This window comes from Epinephelus lanceolatus, chromosome 22 (assembly GCF_041903045.1).
Source record: "Epinephelus lanceolatus isolate andai-2023 chromosome 22, ASM4190304v1, whole genome shotgun sequence".
In the NCBI taxonomy this organism is placed as follows: Eukaryota; Metazoa; Chordata; class Actinopteri; order Perciformes; family Serranidae; genus Epinephelus; species Epinephelus lanceolatus.
The window spans coordinates 4162665-4178110 of NC_135755.1; the positions used below are offsets into that span (position 1 = coordinate 4162665).

Genomic DNA, 15446 nt, shown 5'->3' on the forward strand with positions numbered 1-15446 from the left:
AAGCAGTGTGGCACAAACTGAAGTGGAAAGTTTGGCAAAAAAATTGGTTGTTCGGTCGTAGTACTTCAAATACAGGTACAATACATCAGAATATCATCTTAAAAGTGTTTCATTTAAAAGAATGACCCCGAAAAATTATGAAAAGACACCAAATATGTTGGATAGGTGAACATAGACCCTCCAATACTAACACACTAACATAATTTCACCATGTAACTGTAAAATGTTGAAACTTTGCATTTGAAACTTAACTATTGCAATATCTCCTATGTTGGGCCTATTTCTAAGTTAGATTGACTGGACTGCCATTAAAAGTGATTTATTTCAATGTTCTGTCAACTTTGGGAAAATGTTTTAGACTAAAATGCTCACTAGGTGGCGGCAGACAATAATGTGTTGTTGATCAATTTATTTTGAAATCTTTGTGAAGGTTTCTCAACCAAAGAGCTGAAGAATCACTGATCATCTATAGAAACAAAAAACATCAGATTTAACCTGAGAGATCTTATTAAATGTCCTGAAACACTCAACAGGGGCCATTTGGACATATTTCCTCTGCAGACAGTTTTGTCTTCCCGGAACAATGTTGGTTCAGGTTGAGATTGTTCTTGAGGGTTAGTTGCTCAATGGCGCCCTCTCCCTGTAGGTGAATGCCACTGGAGGCTGTGGTGATATATGACTATTTTCTACCATACCATGTGACAACAACGGACCATTTATCTCTAAATATGTGAAAACATTTCACTTCTTATCTCCTGCATATCACAAAGTAACCTTTCAGATTAGGTTACAGGTGTCTCACTGAGGTGACACGCCATCCACCATCCCCTCCGAATCTCAATGACAAAGTCAGCTCGGAAATAAATTCAAAATGTTCATATGATATGTATGAAATAACACATGTAATGTATTTGTGGTTTACATCCACTTTATTCATCCAGAGGGAAATTATTGTGCAGCAGTTGCAGCAGGAAAGAGTGCAAATACAGCAACATATAAAACAAAGATTATTAATAAGGTGCAAAAACCAAATCCACACAATGCTCAAAATTTCAACAGGTTAAATAACAGTGACATACAAGTTAGAAATATATCAGAGTGTGCAGATGGATTATTAAATAAATCATGTAGCTTATCTAGAAGATAATGAAAAATAAGCACTTTTACAAAAATAAGAATATTGCCTTCTTCCCAGTCATATTGGTCAGCACATAAACACTCACAGCTCTTCTTCTTCTTCTTCTGCTTCATCATTCCAGTATGCGATGATCAGATGATCTCCTTTTAGCATCAGCTCGAGCTGCAGGTAAAACCAGAGAAGAGAAAGGGTTAAGAGGAGTGTGTGTAGCCTCTTCTTCTTCTCCCACCAGCCGCTTTCTACCAGCGTTACTATGACAACCAGCTCACAACCTTCCTGTCCAGTGGAAACCATGTACCTCCAAACGTGTGAGTTTTGATTCTCTCACAACAAACCACAGAATGAAACCTGTCCTCAGCCACAAAAGGGCTATCTCATTGTCAGTGAAACAGGATGTGAAGTAGCTGCATGAACAACAACAAAAGAGTCGAACATTCTCAGAGTGGAAACTGTTTGTGATAAACTGAAGGATGAAGTGTTCCTTTATGTGTTGAGAAATTTCCCCTACTTCTTCAAAGAACACTTCAGCTGCAAAATAATCATTTGTAAATCACTCGCCTTAAATGTGTGAAGAAAACATTGCTTTCCTTGATGCCTCTGTGCTGAACAGAGAATCCAAAAAAAGGGCAAATATTCTTGATGAGTGGAAGTAAAGGGGGACCGTGTTTAACAGCTACACTATATCAAAACAGCTGTTATCAAACTCTCACGACTCGTGCTCCTGTTTTCAATTCGTGTTTTCGACACGACTTGCAGGTATACATTAACCAATAACTGCTGTCAGTATCACAGCACATGTCCATATCAGGGTAATGACAGACAGGTACATAAACAAAACAGGACATAATAACAAAAAACAAAAAAAAAAGTCGTTGAAATCGGGTGCTTGGGCAGTGACTTTCAACATGAGAAACCAATGAAAAAAGGCGTCCTGTAACGTCGGCATGATTCGTGGCTGGTTGCTGCTATAGTTTAACGGTGCCCAGCGGCAGCAGGGGGAAATTCAGCGGGACAAGGACAAAGGTTAAGGCGACAAAAGTCCGACTGGGGTGGCGGATGGGTCCAACAAACACAGACTTTCACCCAGGAGAGCGGTGTTTGTGTCCCGTAAGATTCTAAAGGCCAAAACACATCGGCGGTATCACATGACAGAAGTGAAGTGCCGCCCCCAACACACATAGACAGCCTTGCTCTGCGGGGCGTCAACCGGAATTCTTTTGCACACTCCACTCCACTAGGTGGTGGTAATGTGACTAGCTGGTTGCCAACCGCCAGTTAGAACAAAAGACGAGGAAGAAAATGCAGGAAGAAAAAGAAAGCAAACAACACAGGACGACCTTGGCAACCAGACTACGACGGCACCAATGTGAGTTGCTTATTATCACATGACAATAGATGGCGCCAAAGTTCTTCGTCTTCTCTGCTCTTCAACAGAGCTGCTACTACGGGAGCTGGGAAGTACAAAATAGGCTTTTCTTGGAAAAAGAAGTGCTTTTTCAAGGGCGGCAACGCTGGAAAATAAGACAATAGCGAGAAGTGCCACGGCGCGTCATGTCGACGCACGTCAACACGCCGCCGGTGTGGGTTTGTAAATAGAGAATAATTGGGGTGTCTGTTTTGACGTGTGTCGTACGCCGCCGGTGAGTTTCGGCCTTAAAGGGATAGTGCACCCAAAAATGAAAATTCAGCCATTATCTACTCACCCATATACCGAGGGAGGCTCAGGTGAAGTTTTAGAGTCCTCACATCACTTGCAGAGATCCAAGGGAAGAGGAGGTAGCAACACAACTCCACCTAATGGAGGCTGACGGTGCCCCAGATTCAAACGTCCAAAAACACATAACTGAAACCACAAAATATCTCCATACTGCTCGTCCGTAGTGATACAAGGTGGAGTTGTGCTGCTACCCACTCTCCCCTTGGATCTCCGCAAGGGATGTGAGGACTCTAAAACTTCACCTGATCCTCCCTCGGCATATGGGTGAGTAGATAATGGCTGAATTTTCATTTTTGGGTGCACTATCCCTTTAAGGCCAAACCCTGTTTTTTTTGTTGACTAAACCCATGTGTGTTTGTTGTCAAAGGAAAAAAACATCAATTCGTGGTGTTGTACCGACACATCCCAGAACGTCAACAACCAAGACATCCAGAATACCTTGCACGTCGTATGTGGACATGGAAAGTCCACGACCAAACGTTGATATGTGACGAGGTCGGAGTGAGAATGTGTTGTTCCCATGGCTCTCTCTCTAAACTCCATTATACATATATAAAATTTCTCAAACGTGCACTATAGAGTAAAAATAAGACAAAATACGAAAACAAATTCATACATTTTTTCTAGGTAGGTTTAACTCTGTCTTCCCGAGCCTCAAGCATGATGTATTCTGCTTCAAGTCATCAAAAATATTTGCTTTTTTCGGATTCTCCATTCACCAATAAGGCATGTGAGACAACCACTTCTCAAATTCAACACGCAGTGAGTAACCGATGTAAGAATGATTATTTTTTAGGTGACAATTTTCTTTATGCTAAATAAACCCTTTAAAATCCTTCTTGGATCAGCTGGAAAAGTCGTCCTCACAAAGCTTTTTACAGATACAGTACAGGCCAAAAGTTTGGACACACCTTCTCATTCAATGCGTTTTCTTTATTTTCATGACTATTTACATTGTAGATTCTCACTGAAGGCATCAAAACTATGAATGAACACATGTGGAGTTATGTACTTAACAAAAAAAGGTGAAATAACTGAAAACATGTTTTATATTCTAGTTTCTTCAAAATAGCCACCCTTTGCTCTGATTACTGCTTTGCACACTCTTGGCATTCTCTCCATGAGCTTCAAGAGGTAGTCACCTGAAATGGTTTTCCAACAGTCTTGAAGGAGTTCCCAGAGGTGTTTAGCACTTGTTGGCCCCTTTGCCTTCACTCTGCGGTCCAGCTCACCCCAAACCATCTGGATTGGGTTCAGGTCCGGTGACTGTGGAGGCCAGGTCATCTGCCGCAGCACTCCATCACTCTCCTTCTTGGTCAAATAGCCTTTACACAGCCTGGAGGTGTGTTTGGGGTCATTGTCCTGTTGAAAAATAAATGATCGTCCAACTAAACGCAAACCGGATGGGATGCCATGTCGCTGCAGGATGCTGTGGTAGCCATGCTGGTTCAGTGTGCCTTCAATTTTGAATAAATCCCCAACAGTGTCACCAGCAAAACACCCCCACACCATCACACCTCCTCCTCCATGCTTCACAGTGGGAACCAGGCATGTGGAATCCATCCGTTCACCTTTTCTGCGTCTCACAAAGACACGGCGGTTGGAACCAAAGATCTCAAATTTGGACTCATCAGACCAAAGCACAGATTTCCACTGGTCTAATGTCCATTCCTTGTGTTTCTTGGCCCAAACAAATCTCTTCTGCTTGTTGCCTCTCCTTAGCAGTGGTTTCCTAGCAGCTGTTTGACCATGAAGGCCTGATTGGCGCAGTCTCCTCTTAACAGTTGTTCTAGAGATGGGTCTGCTGCTAGAACTCTGTGTGGCATTCATCTGGTCTCTGATCTGAGCTGCTGTTAACTTGCCATTTCTGAGGCTGGTGACTCGGATGAACTTATCCTCAGAAGCAGAGGTGACTCTTGGTCTTCCTTTCCTGGGACGGTCCTCATGTGTGCCAGTTTCGTTGTAGCGCTTGATGGTTTTTGCAACTCCACTTGGGGACACATTTAAAGTTTTTGCAATTTTCCGGACTGACTGACTTTCATTTCTTAAAGTAATGATGGCCACTCGTTTTTCTTTAGTTAGCTGATTGGTTCTTGCCATAATATGAATTTTAACAGTTGTCCAATAGGGCTGTCGGCTGTGTATTAACCTGACTTCTGCACAACACAACTGATGGTCCCAACCCCATTGATTAAGCAAGAAATTCCACTAATTAACCCTGATAAGGCACACCTGTGAAGTGGAAACCATTTCAGGTGACTACCTCTTGAAGCTCATGGAGAGAATGCCAAGAGTGTGCAAAGCAGTAATCAGAGCAAAGGGTGGCTATTTTGAAGAAACTAGAATATAAAACATGTTTTCAGTTATTTCACCTTTTTTTGTTAAGTACATAACTCCACATGTGTTCATTCATAGTTTTGATGCCTTCAGTGAGAATCTACAATGTAAATAGTCATGAAAATAAAGAAAACGCATTGAATGAGAAGGTGTGTCCAAACTTTTGGCCTGTACTGTACATGGTTCTCACAGGACCGCCACGCTACAAACATATGATGATCTTATAGAATATGATGTATTACTAGAGATTAAACTACCTAACAGTATACAAAGGAGTTCAAACGAGCTCAACCTGAAACAAATACTTTAAGTAAAACTGGGGTTATTCAAGTCTCAAGATTAGAATTCAGGATTATATGTTCTGAGATGGTTTAGTTCACCACTAGTATTTGACATTCAGGTGTCTTTGTGGCGTCTCTCATCATCTCTAAGAGCTCTCAGGTCAGCTCTGACCTCTGACCCTTTTTGGAGGAAGCCAACAGAAAATATGATCCATACTGGGATCAATATATCATATTATTGTATATTTTCAGAGGTGTTCTTACCTCGAGCCAGCCTGCGGCACGTGTAAATACACAATATGAGTATGGCTGTGTAGAGGAGGAACAGCAGGATGGAGCACACCAGTCTGTACCAAGGCATGTCAGTAAGAGGGCCACCTGGAGTCTGAGCTCCCGCTGTGAGGAGGACAGTTTCAAATGATATTAAGTTCTGTTTTTATCCAAATATTATGCAGCATTTTCAACATTAATAAACAAAAAAAGACAATTACAGAGGGGCATATGAATATTCACCAAAGAGCACAACAAACGCAGGTTCGCTGCATGTTGGCCATTTAACCCTTTGGGGTCAAGGGTATAATTGGCCATTTTTGACAACTTCTGATTTCACCTTAAAAACTGTTTACCTCACCTTATTTGGTGTCATTTTTTCATTGCGAAAAAGTATTAAATCAGAATTAGCAGAAGAGAATGACACGTAGACTGACAGGTCCGTCACTCAACGTCAGTACATGATATCTAGTGATGGCCAAATGAAGCCTCATGAAGCAGTTTCTAAGGACATTTGCAATGCTACGCTCGAGCGCCGACACTTTGTCACACATGCTGTATGTAGAGAGCAGAGCGTGTCACCTGTCACACCCAGCCAGCTCTCTGGCGACTCTCCTTTCGTCGGGTGTTCACACTTGTAGAATCCTTCGTCAGACGTGGACACCTGTCGGAGCGTCAGGATTCCATCAGGCTCGGTACCAATGAAAACACTGTTTTTGTAGAACGTAGCATTGAAATTTGATGTAGGATTCTTTGAGTATCTTTCCTTGTGGATGCAGCTGAGGGTCACCTCATCTCCCTTCCTCACAGGAAGTGCAGGGCTCTCCAGTATCACGACACCAGCTGAAACATAGAAGAGCAAACATGGTGTCACTGTTGTCATGGTTAAAGACAAGTGTAGTAGTTCTTACCATATTGATTTGTTGGCTGGCACAGACGTTCTCACTCCCAACTCATCAAACAGCTTGGTCAGAGGCCCTACACTTCAAACCACGACGCTTTACGTGGCAGCAGTAGGAAGTGAAGTGATGCAGTACAAAGAGTGACAAAGTCCGTGTAAGGAGAAGTCGAGGTGGATGGATGGGTCAAACAAACACAGGACTTTGACCAAGGAGGCTGATGTTTGTGTCCCAAGTCAACACTTAGATATTTTAACTTACTTTAACTCGTGACATTTTTCCAAACCTAAACAAACTGTGACCATTGAACAATGTTTTGGTTAAACTGTTCTTACTGTATTTAGCTGTTTCCTGTGAACACAGGAGTTTACTGCGAAAAGACTGTATTCATGTTACGAGTGTAAACTCAAATTGTTTTATCCATGTGTGGAAATGGTTTTGGTTCGGCATTGACTTTGAATAGTTAGGGTAAGGATAGCCCATGGGGTGGGTTATGAGACTATGGGCCCGTGGGCATAGATAGGCAAAGAGCCCCACCACCTCTCCACTTCCAAGACACAGAGATTATAGTGGATTTGCATCTCTTTCTAGTCTTTTTGCGATTCATTATTGTGTCTCCTTGTAGTTTTTCCTGTCTTTTTGTAATCGTTTGGGTCTCTGACGCAATTTTGTGTCTTTTTTTTTAGCTTTGTAGTCATTTTGGGTCTAATTGTGGTTATTCTGTGTCTTTTTTAGTCATCTGAGTCTTATCCATGTAATTTTGTATCTTTTGGTGTTTTTCTTGGATATTTTATGTTACATTTTTGTGTCTCCCTGTGGTTGTTTTTGTAGTCGTTCATGTCTGTTTGAAGTAATTTTGTCTTTTTTGGCAATTTCGTGTCACCTTGTGGTTGTTTTGTGTCTTTTTGTAGTTGCTTGGGTCTCTTCAAGGCAGTTTTGTATCTTTGTAGTGTCTGCCTTGATCATTTTGTGTCACTTTGTTGTAACTTTTGTGTCTCCTTGTGGTTGATTTGATCTGTTTTTGTAGTCATCTGAATCTTTTTTTTTAGGTAATTGTGTTTCTTGGAGGTAAAGTTGTATCTCCTTTGGTCATTTTGTGTCTCCTTGTGGTTGTTCTGTGTCTTGTTGTAGTCGTCTATGTCTCTGAGGTAATTCTGTGTCTTTTTTGTACATTTTGTGTCACTTTGTGGTTTCTGCAGTTGTTTGGATCTCTTAAATGGTGAATTTTTGTGTCTTTAAGCTAATTTTGTGTCCCTTCATTGTCGTTTGTTGTCTATTTGTGGTTGTTTTGTCTGTTACGGTGGTTATGTTTGTGTCTCCTTGTATTTACTTGGCATCTCTTTGTGTCTCATTGTGGTGTTTGGGTCTCTTTCTGGTTGGTATGTGTTCCTTTTCTGGTCGTTTTGTATCTATTTGTTATTGTTTGGGTCTCTCAATGGTAATTTTGTATCTCTTCAGTGTCTTTCTTGGTGATTTTGTGTCACTTTGTAGTAATTTCTGTGTCTCCTTGTGGTTGTTTTGTGTCTTTCTATAGTTGTTTAGGTCTCTTTTAGGTAATTTTGTGTGTCTTTGAGATAATTTTGTTTGTCGTCTCTTTTTGGTTGTTTTGCCTGTTAGGGTGGTTGTTTTTGTGTCTATTTGCACTTACTTTTTGCATCTCTTTGTGGTCTTTTTTGTCCCGTTGTGGTCTTTGAGTAATTTTTTGCACATTCAGGCCAGGTGAGCCCCTGACACTTTGGGTAGTGGGGCCTGTGCCTGGTGGACATGTTCAGTAAACCATCCCTGCCCACTGGTCAGGGGATAGGCCCTGAACAAATCGGGTTTCAGATACAGATGGGGCAGCGATGAGGGGTAGGCCTATGTACAGTGTCGTAGTGTGAAGGGCCACTGACTAAGCTGCTGTATTGACCAGTTGGGAGTGAGAACATGTTGTCATTGACAGGAGTGTTTCTAAATTGACACATATTCTGACAGGCACGCGTATAAAATGACTGTACAAATGGTTAAAGCAAAAAACAGTTTAAAACTCTTAAAATATTCATCTGATCTGCTGCAGTCCTTCAGAATCCTCAGATTTAAAAAACGATTTATGGTTCTCTTGTCAAACTAAACATAAACACAACATGAAACAAAACACAAGCTCATTAGCGGACATACCGGCCACTGTGATGTTGACGGCATTGCTACACTTGCCCTGCTCAGACTCACACCAGTACACTCCGCTGTCTGACGGGTAGACGTCGTCAAGCGTGCAGCCATTCTCGCAGGGTTCAGGCGTCTCAGAGGAGTTGTGCTTCCTCAGTGTCCAGCCGGTAGAGTTTGGCGGTGCATCACAGCTCAGATAGATGTGGTCGTACCGAAAGAACTGAGATTTGTCAGGACGGATGCTCAGTGTGGCTGCTGGTGGTTCAACAGGAAATAAAAGACGTGATTTTAAAAACATTAGCTTATTAAAAACAGAGACTTCAAATCCTGTGTTCTTGGTCTCATTGCAAATTTTTTAACTATCAGATTAATTTAATCAATCAAAGTCAATCATGCCAACATTTTTATCTTATTAAAAGGATTAATTTAAAAAAAAAATCGATTTTATATCACAGGTTGTGGTCATGATCAGATTTAGGGGGATTTAGTGCCACCTTGTGGTGAGGCTCACAGATTGCAACCAGCTGAAACTTCTGCGGGTTAGAATTTTTTCATTGTTCAGGAGGTTTTTACCGAGCGCTGATTTATCGCCAGAGGTCTCTTCCTCTCTTCCAAAACAAACAGACCAGCTGATTTAAACTGGTAAAAACACTGATTGAAGCAGTTTCACCTAAAACACTGTCACGGAGGGCAACACATTCTTACTCCGACCTCGACGTACATCGACATTTGGTCATGGACTTTTCACGTTAATTTATGATGTACAAGGTACCCTGAGTGTGTTGGTTGTTGACGTTCTAAGACGCCGTGTCAACTTCAGCCTACTTGTATCGTCTGTTTTCAAAATACACTCTGTTTTCACAGGAAATGTACAGTTTGCATAAAGTCTTTTTCAAAATAAAAGCAATATGTCGGTACAACACTGTAAATTGACCTTTTTTCCTTCAGCAACAAACATGTGGATATGTGTTGCCAACACACACGTGGTTGGGTTTAGGACAAAAGAACAGGGTTGGGCTTTACAGTCTTACAGGAAGTGAACACCAGCCTCCTGAGTGAAAGTAGGTGATCGTTGGATCCATCCACCACCCCTCCAACACACCCTGCTCAGGGGACGGCTCAAAGGACGGCTCTCCTCGCTGGTGTCTGACAACGGAAATCACTGCCCAAGCGCCAGTTTTCGACGACTTTGGAGTGAGACAAGGTTGGGATGGGCCGCTAACTAGTGATGGCCAAATGAAGCCTCCTGAACCACTGTCTTTATTTTCTGAAGCCACTAGATGGCGCTGTCTGTTTAACAAAGGTTTGAAAGCACATTTCATTGCCAGTCCTTCAGCCTTTATCTTTGAACCAAGAACGCCATCTGGTGGAGTGAGAAAATAAAGAAAGTGGTTCACGAGGCTTCACTTGGCCATCACTACTGCTAACTACAGTGGCTGGTGTGAAAATGTGAATGTCTTTATCTAGAGCCAGTGTTTGGTTTGTCTGTTCTGGGCTACCATAGAAACATGACGATGCAACATTGCGATCTCCATAGACGAGAACCTGCTCCCTGCGTATGTAACAGCTTGCTCTAAGGTAACAGAAACCCAACAGTTCTTATTTTCAAGGGATTATACACTAAAGAAAACATTCTTGTTATATTTTCTGCCAGTATGTCCCCCTAAATCCTACACACTGGACCTTTACAGTTTTTTACAGTTGTTTACACACTAAAATGAAAATTTTCACACAATTAACAGTTCTTTACACTCAAGAAGCAAAACACCTGTCCATAGTTGCACAACAATAAGCACAGACTCAGCTTCACACTGTTTGCAAAGCTCTACACGCATTATCACACCTTAGACACAGATAAGGATTGTGAGGTTACTTCCTTCTCATTACAAAGCCCCTGCTTGCCAACGACCACCTAATGAGAGAATTGGATGATCACATCCACCTGGTGTGGAAGCACACAGGTGCTTACTGTAAACCAAGTGGACCACATGCAGTACATTGTCGTTTGGGACAATGTATCTTTCCATCGATCTGCTCTGGTCCACAACTGGTTCCATGAGCACCCTGAATTTGCAGTCTTATACCTTCCACCATACTCCCCATTCCTGAACCCAACAGAGGAATTTTTATTTGTCTACACTTTACAGTAGTAAGAAAAACTACTATTTTGTTCTGATTTTCATTGTTGATCTGTTACTGTAACTGAGTATGGTAAGAAATAAATATTTTCAGTCTGCAGCAGTCTGCAATCAGTGTTGTGTTTGTTTGTTGTGTTTGTGTACTTTCTCTGTATACCTCAAAGTAATCATGAAGAATGTTGTGGGTGTGACAGTATCTTTTTGTCATCTAAATTATCCCTTACATAAAAATGTCTGGCAAAAAAGTCTAGCTATTTCCTAAAATAGGGGTTTTTACAAATGTATTTTGTATTGATCACTGTAGTGTGTAACTGACTGCAATAGTGTCTGATCATTTCAAGACTGTGTTAGTGAGATGAAAACAAAACAGCATTTCTATAAATATGTGTATATGTTTTGACTGAAGTGTGTCATTTTGCAAACAATCTAGGAGTTATGCAAACTGAGTGTGGTGTTTGGATAATTGTGTGAATATTTTGAAAAAAGGAGCCCTGTTTTCAAAACTGCGTGTAAACAATTGAGAAAAACTGTAATAAGGCTGCACTGTGGCAGCTTGGGTTTAAGGACTTTCTGCCAAGATATCAACTTCAGATTTTAAGTCAGCTTCAAAGAACCAAAATACAAACTTGTGTCAAATCATCAAAATAAATTAAGGCACCTATCAACGAACTGGAATGGGGTGCAGATAAATAAAATGTAGAGCTTTGACTGGACCCAAAAAAATCAGGCCCAAACCTGCATCGTATCAGTCCAAGTCTGACTTGAGCCTAAATAACGGCCTAACATGACATATTGGCATGCTGAGAAATTACAGCCCAGTCTGAACACGCCCAATCTAAACTCTAACTGTTGCTTCCTAGTTGCACTTGCCTTGCAGTTGCCTGCACCGTATATTATTATTTACATTACTCTGCTCTTTACTGCTTTTTGCACTTCTGGTTTGATGCTAACTGGCATTTAATTGTCTCAGTAACTGTACAATAACATAAAGTTACACCAATCTAGTAATCAAGTACTAGGAAACAGCAGCTATAACATAATAATTGAATGAATTAAGAAAAATCAAATTTTATCTATTAAAAAAAAATAACATTACTTACAAAGTAGCAGACAGAGTGAGGTGATCTCCATACTGCATCGATGCTGTCTTTGTTCTCATCAGCTAACAGCCAACAGTCTACCCACATCCTGAGCTCAAAAGGAAATCATGACGACCCAGATGACAGGCGGAACATATAAAAAACAAACATGTTGATGACCTCAAGCATGCAAGAAAAAAAAAATACCCTAAATTCATATTTTCCATTTGAAAGTTCATAAACCCAGACTGCACAAACTGCAGCAACCTTTACTAATGTCTCCATTCTCCTAATAATAGTCGTCTCCTGGATGTATCCATATAAAGTCCCTTTTATCACTCCAACTTAACAGACACAAATACAACTCTTCCTCTTTATCCATGGAAAAAAACAAATCATCAAGTGAAACTGTCAACTGGTTACAAAGGTTTGCTAATATGAGTCACATTTCTGTGAAACAGGACATGAAACATACACATTGTTAACCTGGGTAACCTCAAACACAAATGTCACCTTAAAACCATCAGTGTTTGACAGCACTGACCTGGACCAACAGCACACCACACCAGTACAGCACGACAACACCACAGCGTTTAAACCATCAAAAACTGAAGAAAAAATAAGAATAGATGTCTCCACTTGCAGTCCTTCGCTGCAGTGTGTATTAGCCTTAATAGTTTGTGGGCTACAAATACAAAGTTTGTCTTGAAGAGATGTGGAAATTAGGAATCACTTTGCTCATTCAGTCATTCAGTTTTCTTTTCTGCATCACCTTACATGCCTCATAACTCTTCACATAGCCTGGGGTGAAATAGGCCTGCAGGCTGGTGGTGGGAAAATAAAACCTAATGTACCATTGTCTTTTTTTCTGAGTCCAGTAGATGGCACTCTGTTCAATGAGGGGTTGAGAGCACTGAACTGCCACTGCTTGAGCCTTTTTCTGCAAACCAAAAGCGCCATCTAGTGGGGTCAGAAAATAAAGGAAATGGTTCATGACGCCTCATTTGGTTATCACTACTGCTGGCAGAAGGGGGACTGAGCTTTGTTTATGGTGATATTGTTCATGTACACAATATTTTAAAAGTAGACTTACTGAATCATCAAAAAACTGGAACATAACAGTTTTACTTTAAGCCCTGTATTATAGTTAGACAAGATCATGTTTGGGCGTAAAACACCAACTTATGGTGTCACAAAAGCTGCTAAAAATACAGTGATGGATCACTCACAAACACTGATTGTTGGAAGCCAAAAGCTGCTGGAAACTTGATGGATTGCTAAAAACACCCACTTCTGGTGGCACAACAGCTGCTGGAAATGCAGTAATGGGTCACTAACAAACACCAAGTTTTGGTAGTCAAAATCCGCTGGAAACTTAGCGACTGGTCGCTAAAAAACACCCATGTTTGGTGGCTCGAGTGCGACTAGAAATGCAGTGACAGATCACTGACAAACACCCACTTTTGGTGGCACAACAGCTGCTGGAAATGTAGTGATAGGTTGCTAGAAAACACCTACATAAAGTGCCACAAACGCCGCTAGAAATGCTGAAAAACACCCATGTTTGGGTGCACCAAGGTGACTAAAATTATTAGCAATAGGTTACTAAAAAACACCCACGTTTGGGTGCACAAATCCCTCTAGAAACGCAATGACAGGGTCGTTACAAACACAGTGGTTTGGTAGCCAAAATCCGCTGGAAACCTAGTGAGAGGTCACTAAAAACACACTTTTGGTGGCACAACAGCTGCTGGAAATGCAGTGATGGGTCGCTAACAAACACCAATGTTTGGTAGTCAGAAACCGCTGGAAACTTAGTGATGGCTCGCTAAAAAACACCCCTGTTTGGTGGCTCGAGAACCACTAGAAATGCAGTGACAGATAACTGAAAAACACCCACTTTTGTCGGCACAACAGCTGCTGGAATGTAGTGATGGTTTGCTAGAAAACACCTATGTTTATTGCCACAAATGCCACAAGAAATGCTGAAAAATACCCATGTTTGGGTGCACAAGGGCCGCTGAAAGCATTGGCAATGGGTCGCGAAAAAACACTCAAATTTTTGAGTCACGAATGCCTCTAGAAACACGGTGACAGGAACCCTAGAAACGCGGTGACAGGGTCGCTACAACGCAAAGGTTTGTTAGCCAAAATCCGCTGGAAACTTAGTGACTGGTTGCTAAAAACCACCCACTTTTGGCGGCACAACAGCTGCTGGAAATGTAGTGATGGTTTGCTAGAAAACACCTATGTTTATTGCCACAAATGCCACGAGAAATGCAGTGACAGGTTGCTGAAAAACACCCACATCTGGGTGCACCAAGGCCACTGGAATTATTAGCAACGGGTCACTAAAAAACCCAAGTTTGGAGCCATGACTCACTCTAGAAACGTGGTGACAGGGTCGCTGGAAATGCAGTGAGAGGTTGCTAAAAAAACCAAACATGTTTGGTGGCACAAACGCAGTTATTGGTCACTGAAAATGCCCAGTATCACGTCAGTATCAAGGAGTGTGCGCACACCATGGGTCTAAATACATCAATACACAATATTTTCCTCTGCAGCAACAACAGCAAAACATTCCTACTGTCAATAATCTGACGACAGTGTGACTGAAAAAATTAGAAGAACACACAACAAGATCTAAAGATAAAGGTGCACTAGCTGCATGAATGAAAGTTTTCTAGCATAGGGCACCCTGGAGAGCACTGCATCACGTTTTTCCACCAAAAGGTAACTCTGGAGGCCTCTGCACCATGTTTTCTCCACTAAAAGGCAACTTTAAAGGGCTCTACATCACGTTTCCTCCATCAAAGGTGAATGCTAGAGAGCTCTATGTCCCATTTTCTCCACTAGAAGGGAGGGTGCTTCATTATGTTTTTCCACTGGAAGGCGCCGTTGATGCCACTTCGTCATGTCTAATCTACCATAGAGGCATCTAGGAGGGCTGTTTTGCAGCATTTTTGCCCACATGGAAAACCCATAAACACATTTTCACTCAGTGTTTTGAATACAGATCAAAATACTAAAATACCAGGTCGCACAAAACACAGGTCAGAGGCCTCCTAACGGGAGAATCAGACACACAACACTGCAGGAACACTACAGTACCAGCAGAACAGAGAGGTACAGGACATCAAATCTAACTGTAAAAAAAACAGGCTTACAGGCAGATGAGAAGACAACCTGGCAGGCAGACAGGAAGAATAAGCAGGGAAAAACATGAATGCGGGGAAAGCACAGGGAACAATAGCAGGTTTATCTATTGAGTGGGCTGATGAGGCAACTGGAAACAGGTGTGTGAATGGGGGAAGGAGGCCCAGGTGAGTAAATGGAAAACAAGGTAAGGTTGTCTGGGGACACCTGGTGGCCAGATGGAGACAGTGCAGACCATGACATGAAGGTGTTTAAAATCAGCTCAGTTTATGTCAAAAGAGATGAA

General features: G+C 41.6%; 1 protein-coding gene across 1 annotated transcript; it reads right to left on the bottom strand.

The window, feature by feature from the left end:
- Window positions 1-918: 918 nt before the first annotated feature.
- LOC117246304 (low affinity immunoglobulin gamma Fc region receptor III-A-like) lies at window positions 919-15231 on the bottom strand. Its single transcript, XM_033610161.2, has 6 exons — window positions 15172-15231; window positions 12026-12113; window positions 8800-9042; window positions 6326-6586; window positions 5738-5869; window positions 919-1300 (listed from the first exon to the last, which is right to left on the bottom strand). Exons 2-6 carry the CDS (start codon window positions 12054-12056, stop codon window positions 1251-1253), a joined length of 717 nt encoding a protein of 238 aa, XP_033466052.2. The 5' UTR covers window positions 12057-12113; window positions 15172-15231; the 3' UTR covers window positions 919-1250.
- Between the last annotated feature and the right edge of the window lie 215 nt (window positions 15232-15446).

What these genes read in the sequence shown, in the direction of transcription:
- LOC117246304 (XM_033610161.2), bottom strand. Translation starts at nt 12,056, where the DNA reads ATGGAGATCACCTCACTCTGTCTGCTACTTT. An exon ending in CGTCAACATCACAGTGGCCG is followed by an intron (nt 6,587 to 8,799) that starts GTATGTCCGCTA and finishes TCTATGTTTCAG; the next exon opens with CTGGTGTCGTGATACTGGAG. An exon ending in GTGCCGCAGGCTGGCTCGAG is followed by an intron (nt 1,301 to 5,737) that starts GTAAGAACACCT and finishes TTTTACCTGCAG; the next exon opens with CTCGAGCTGATGCTAAAAGG.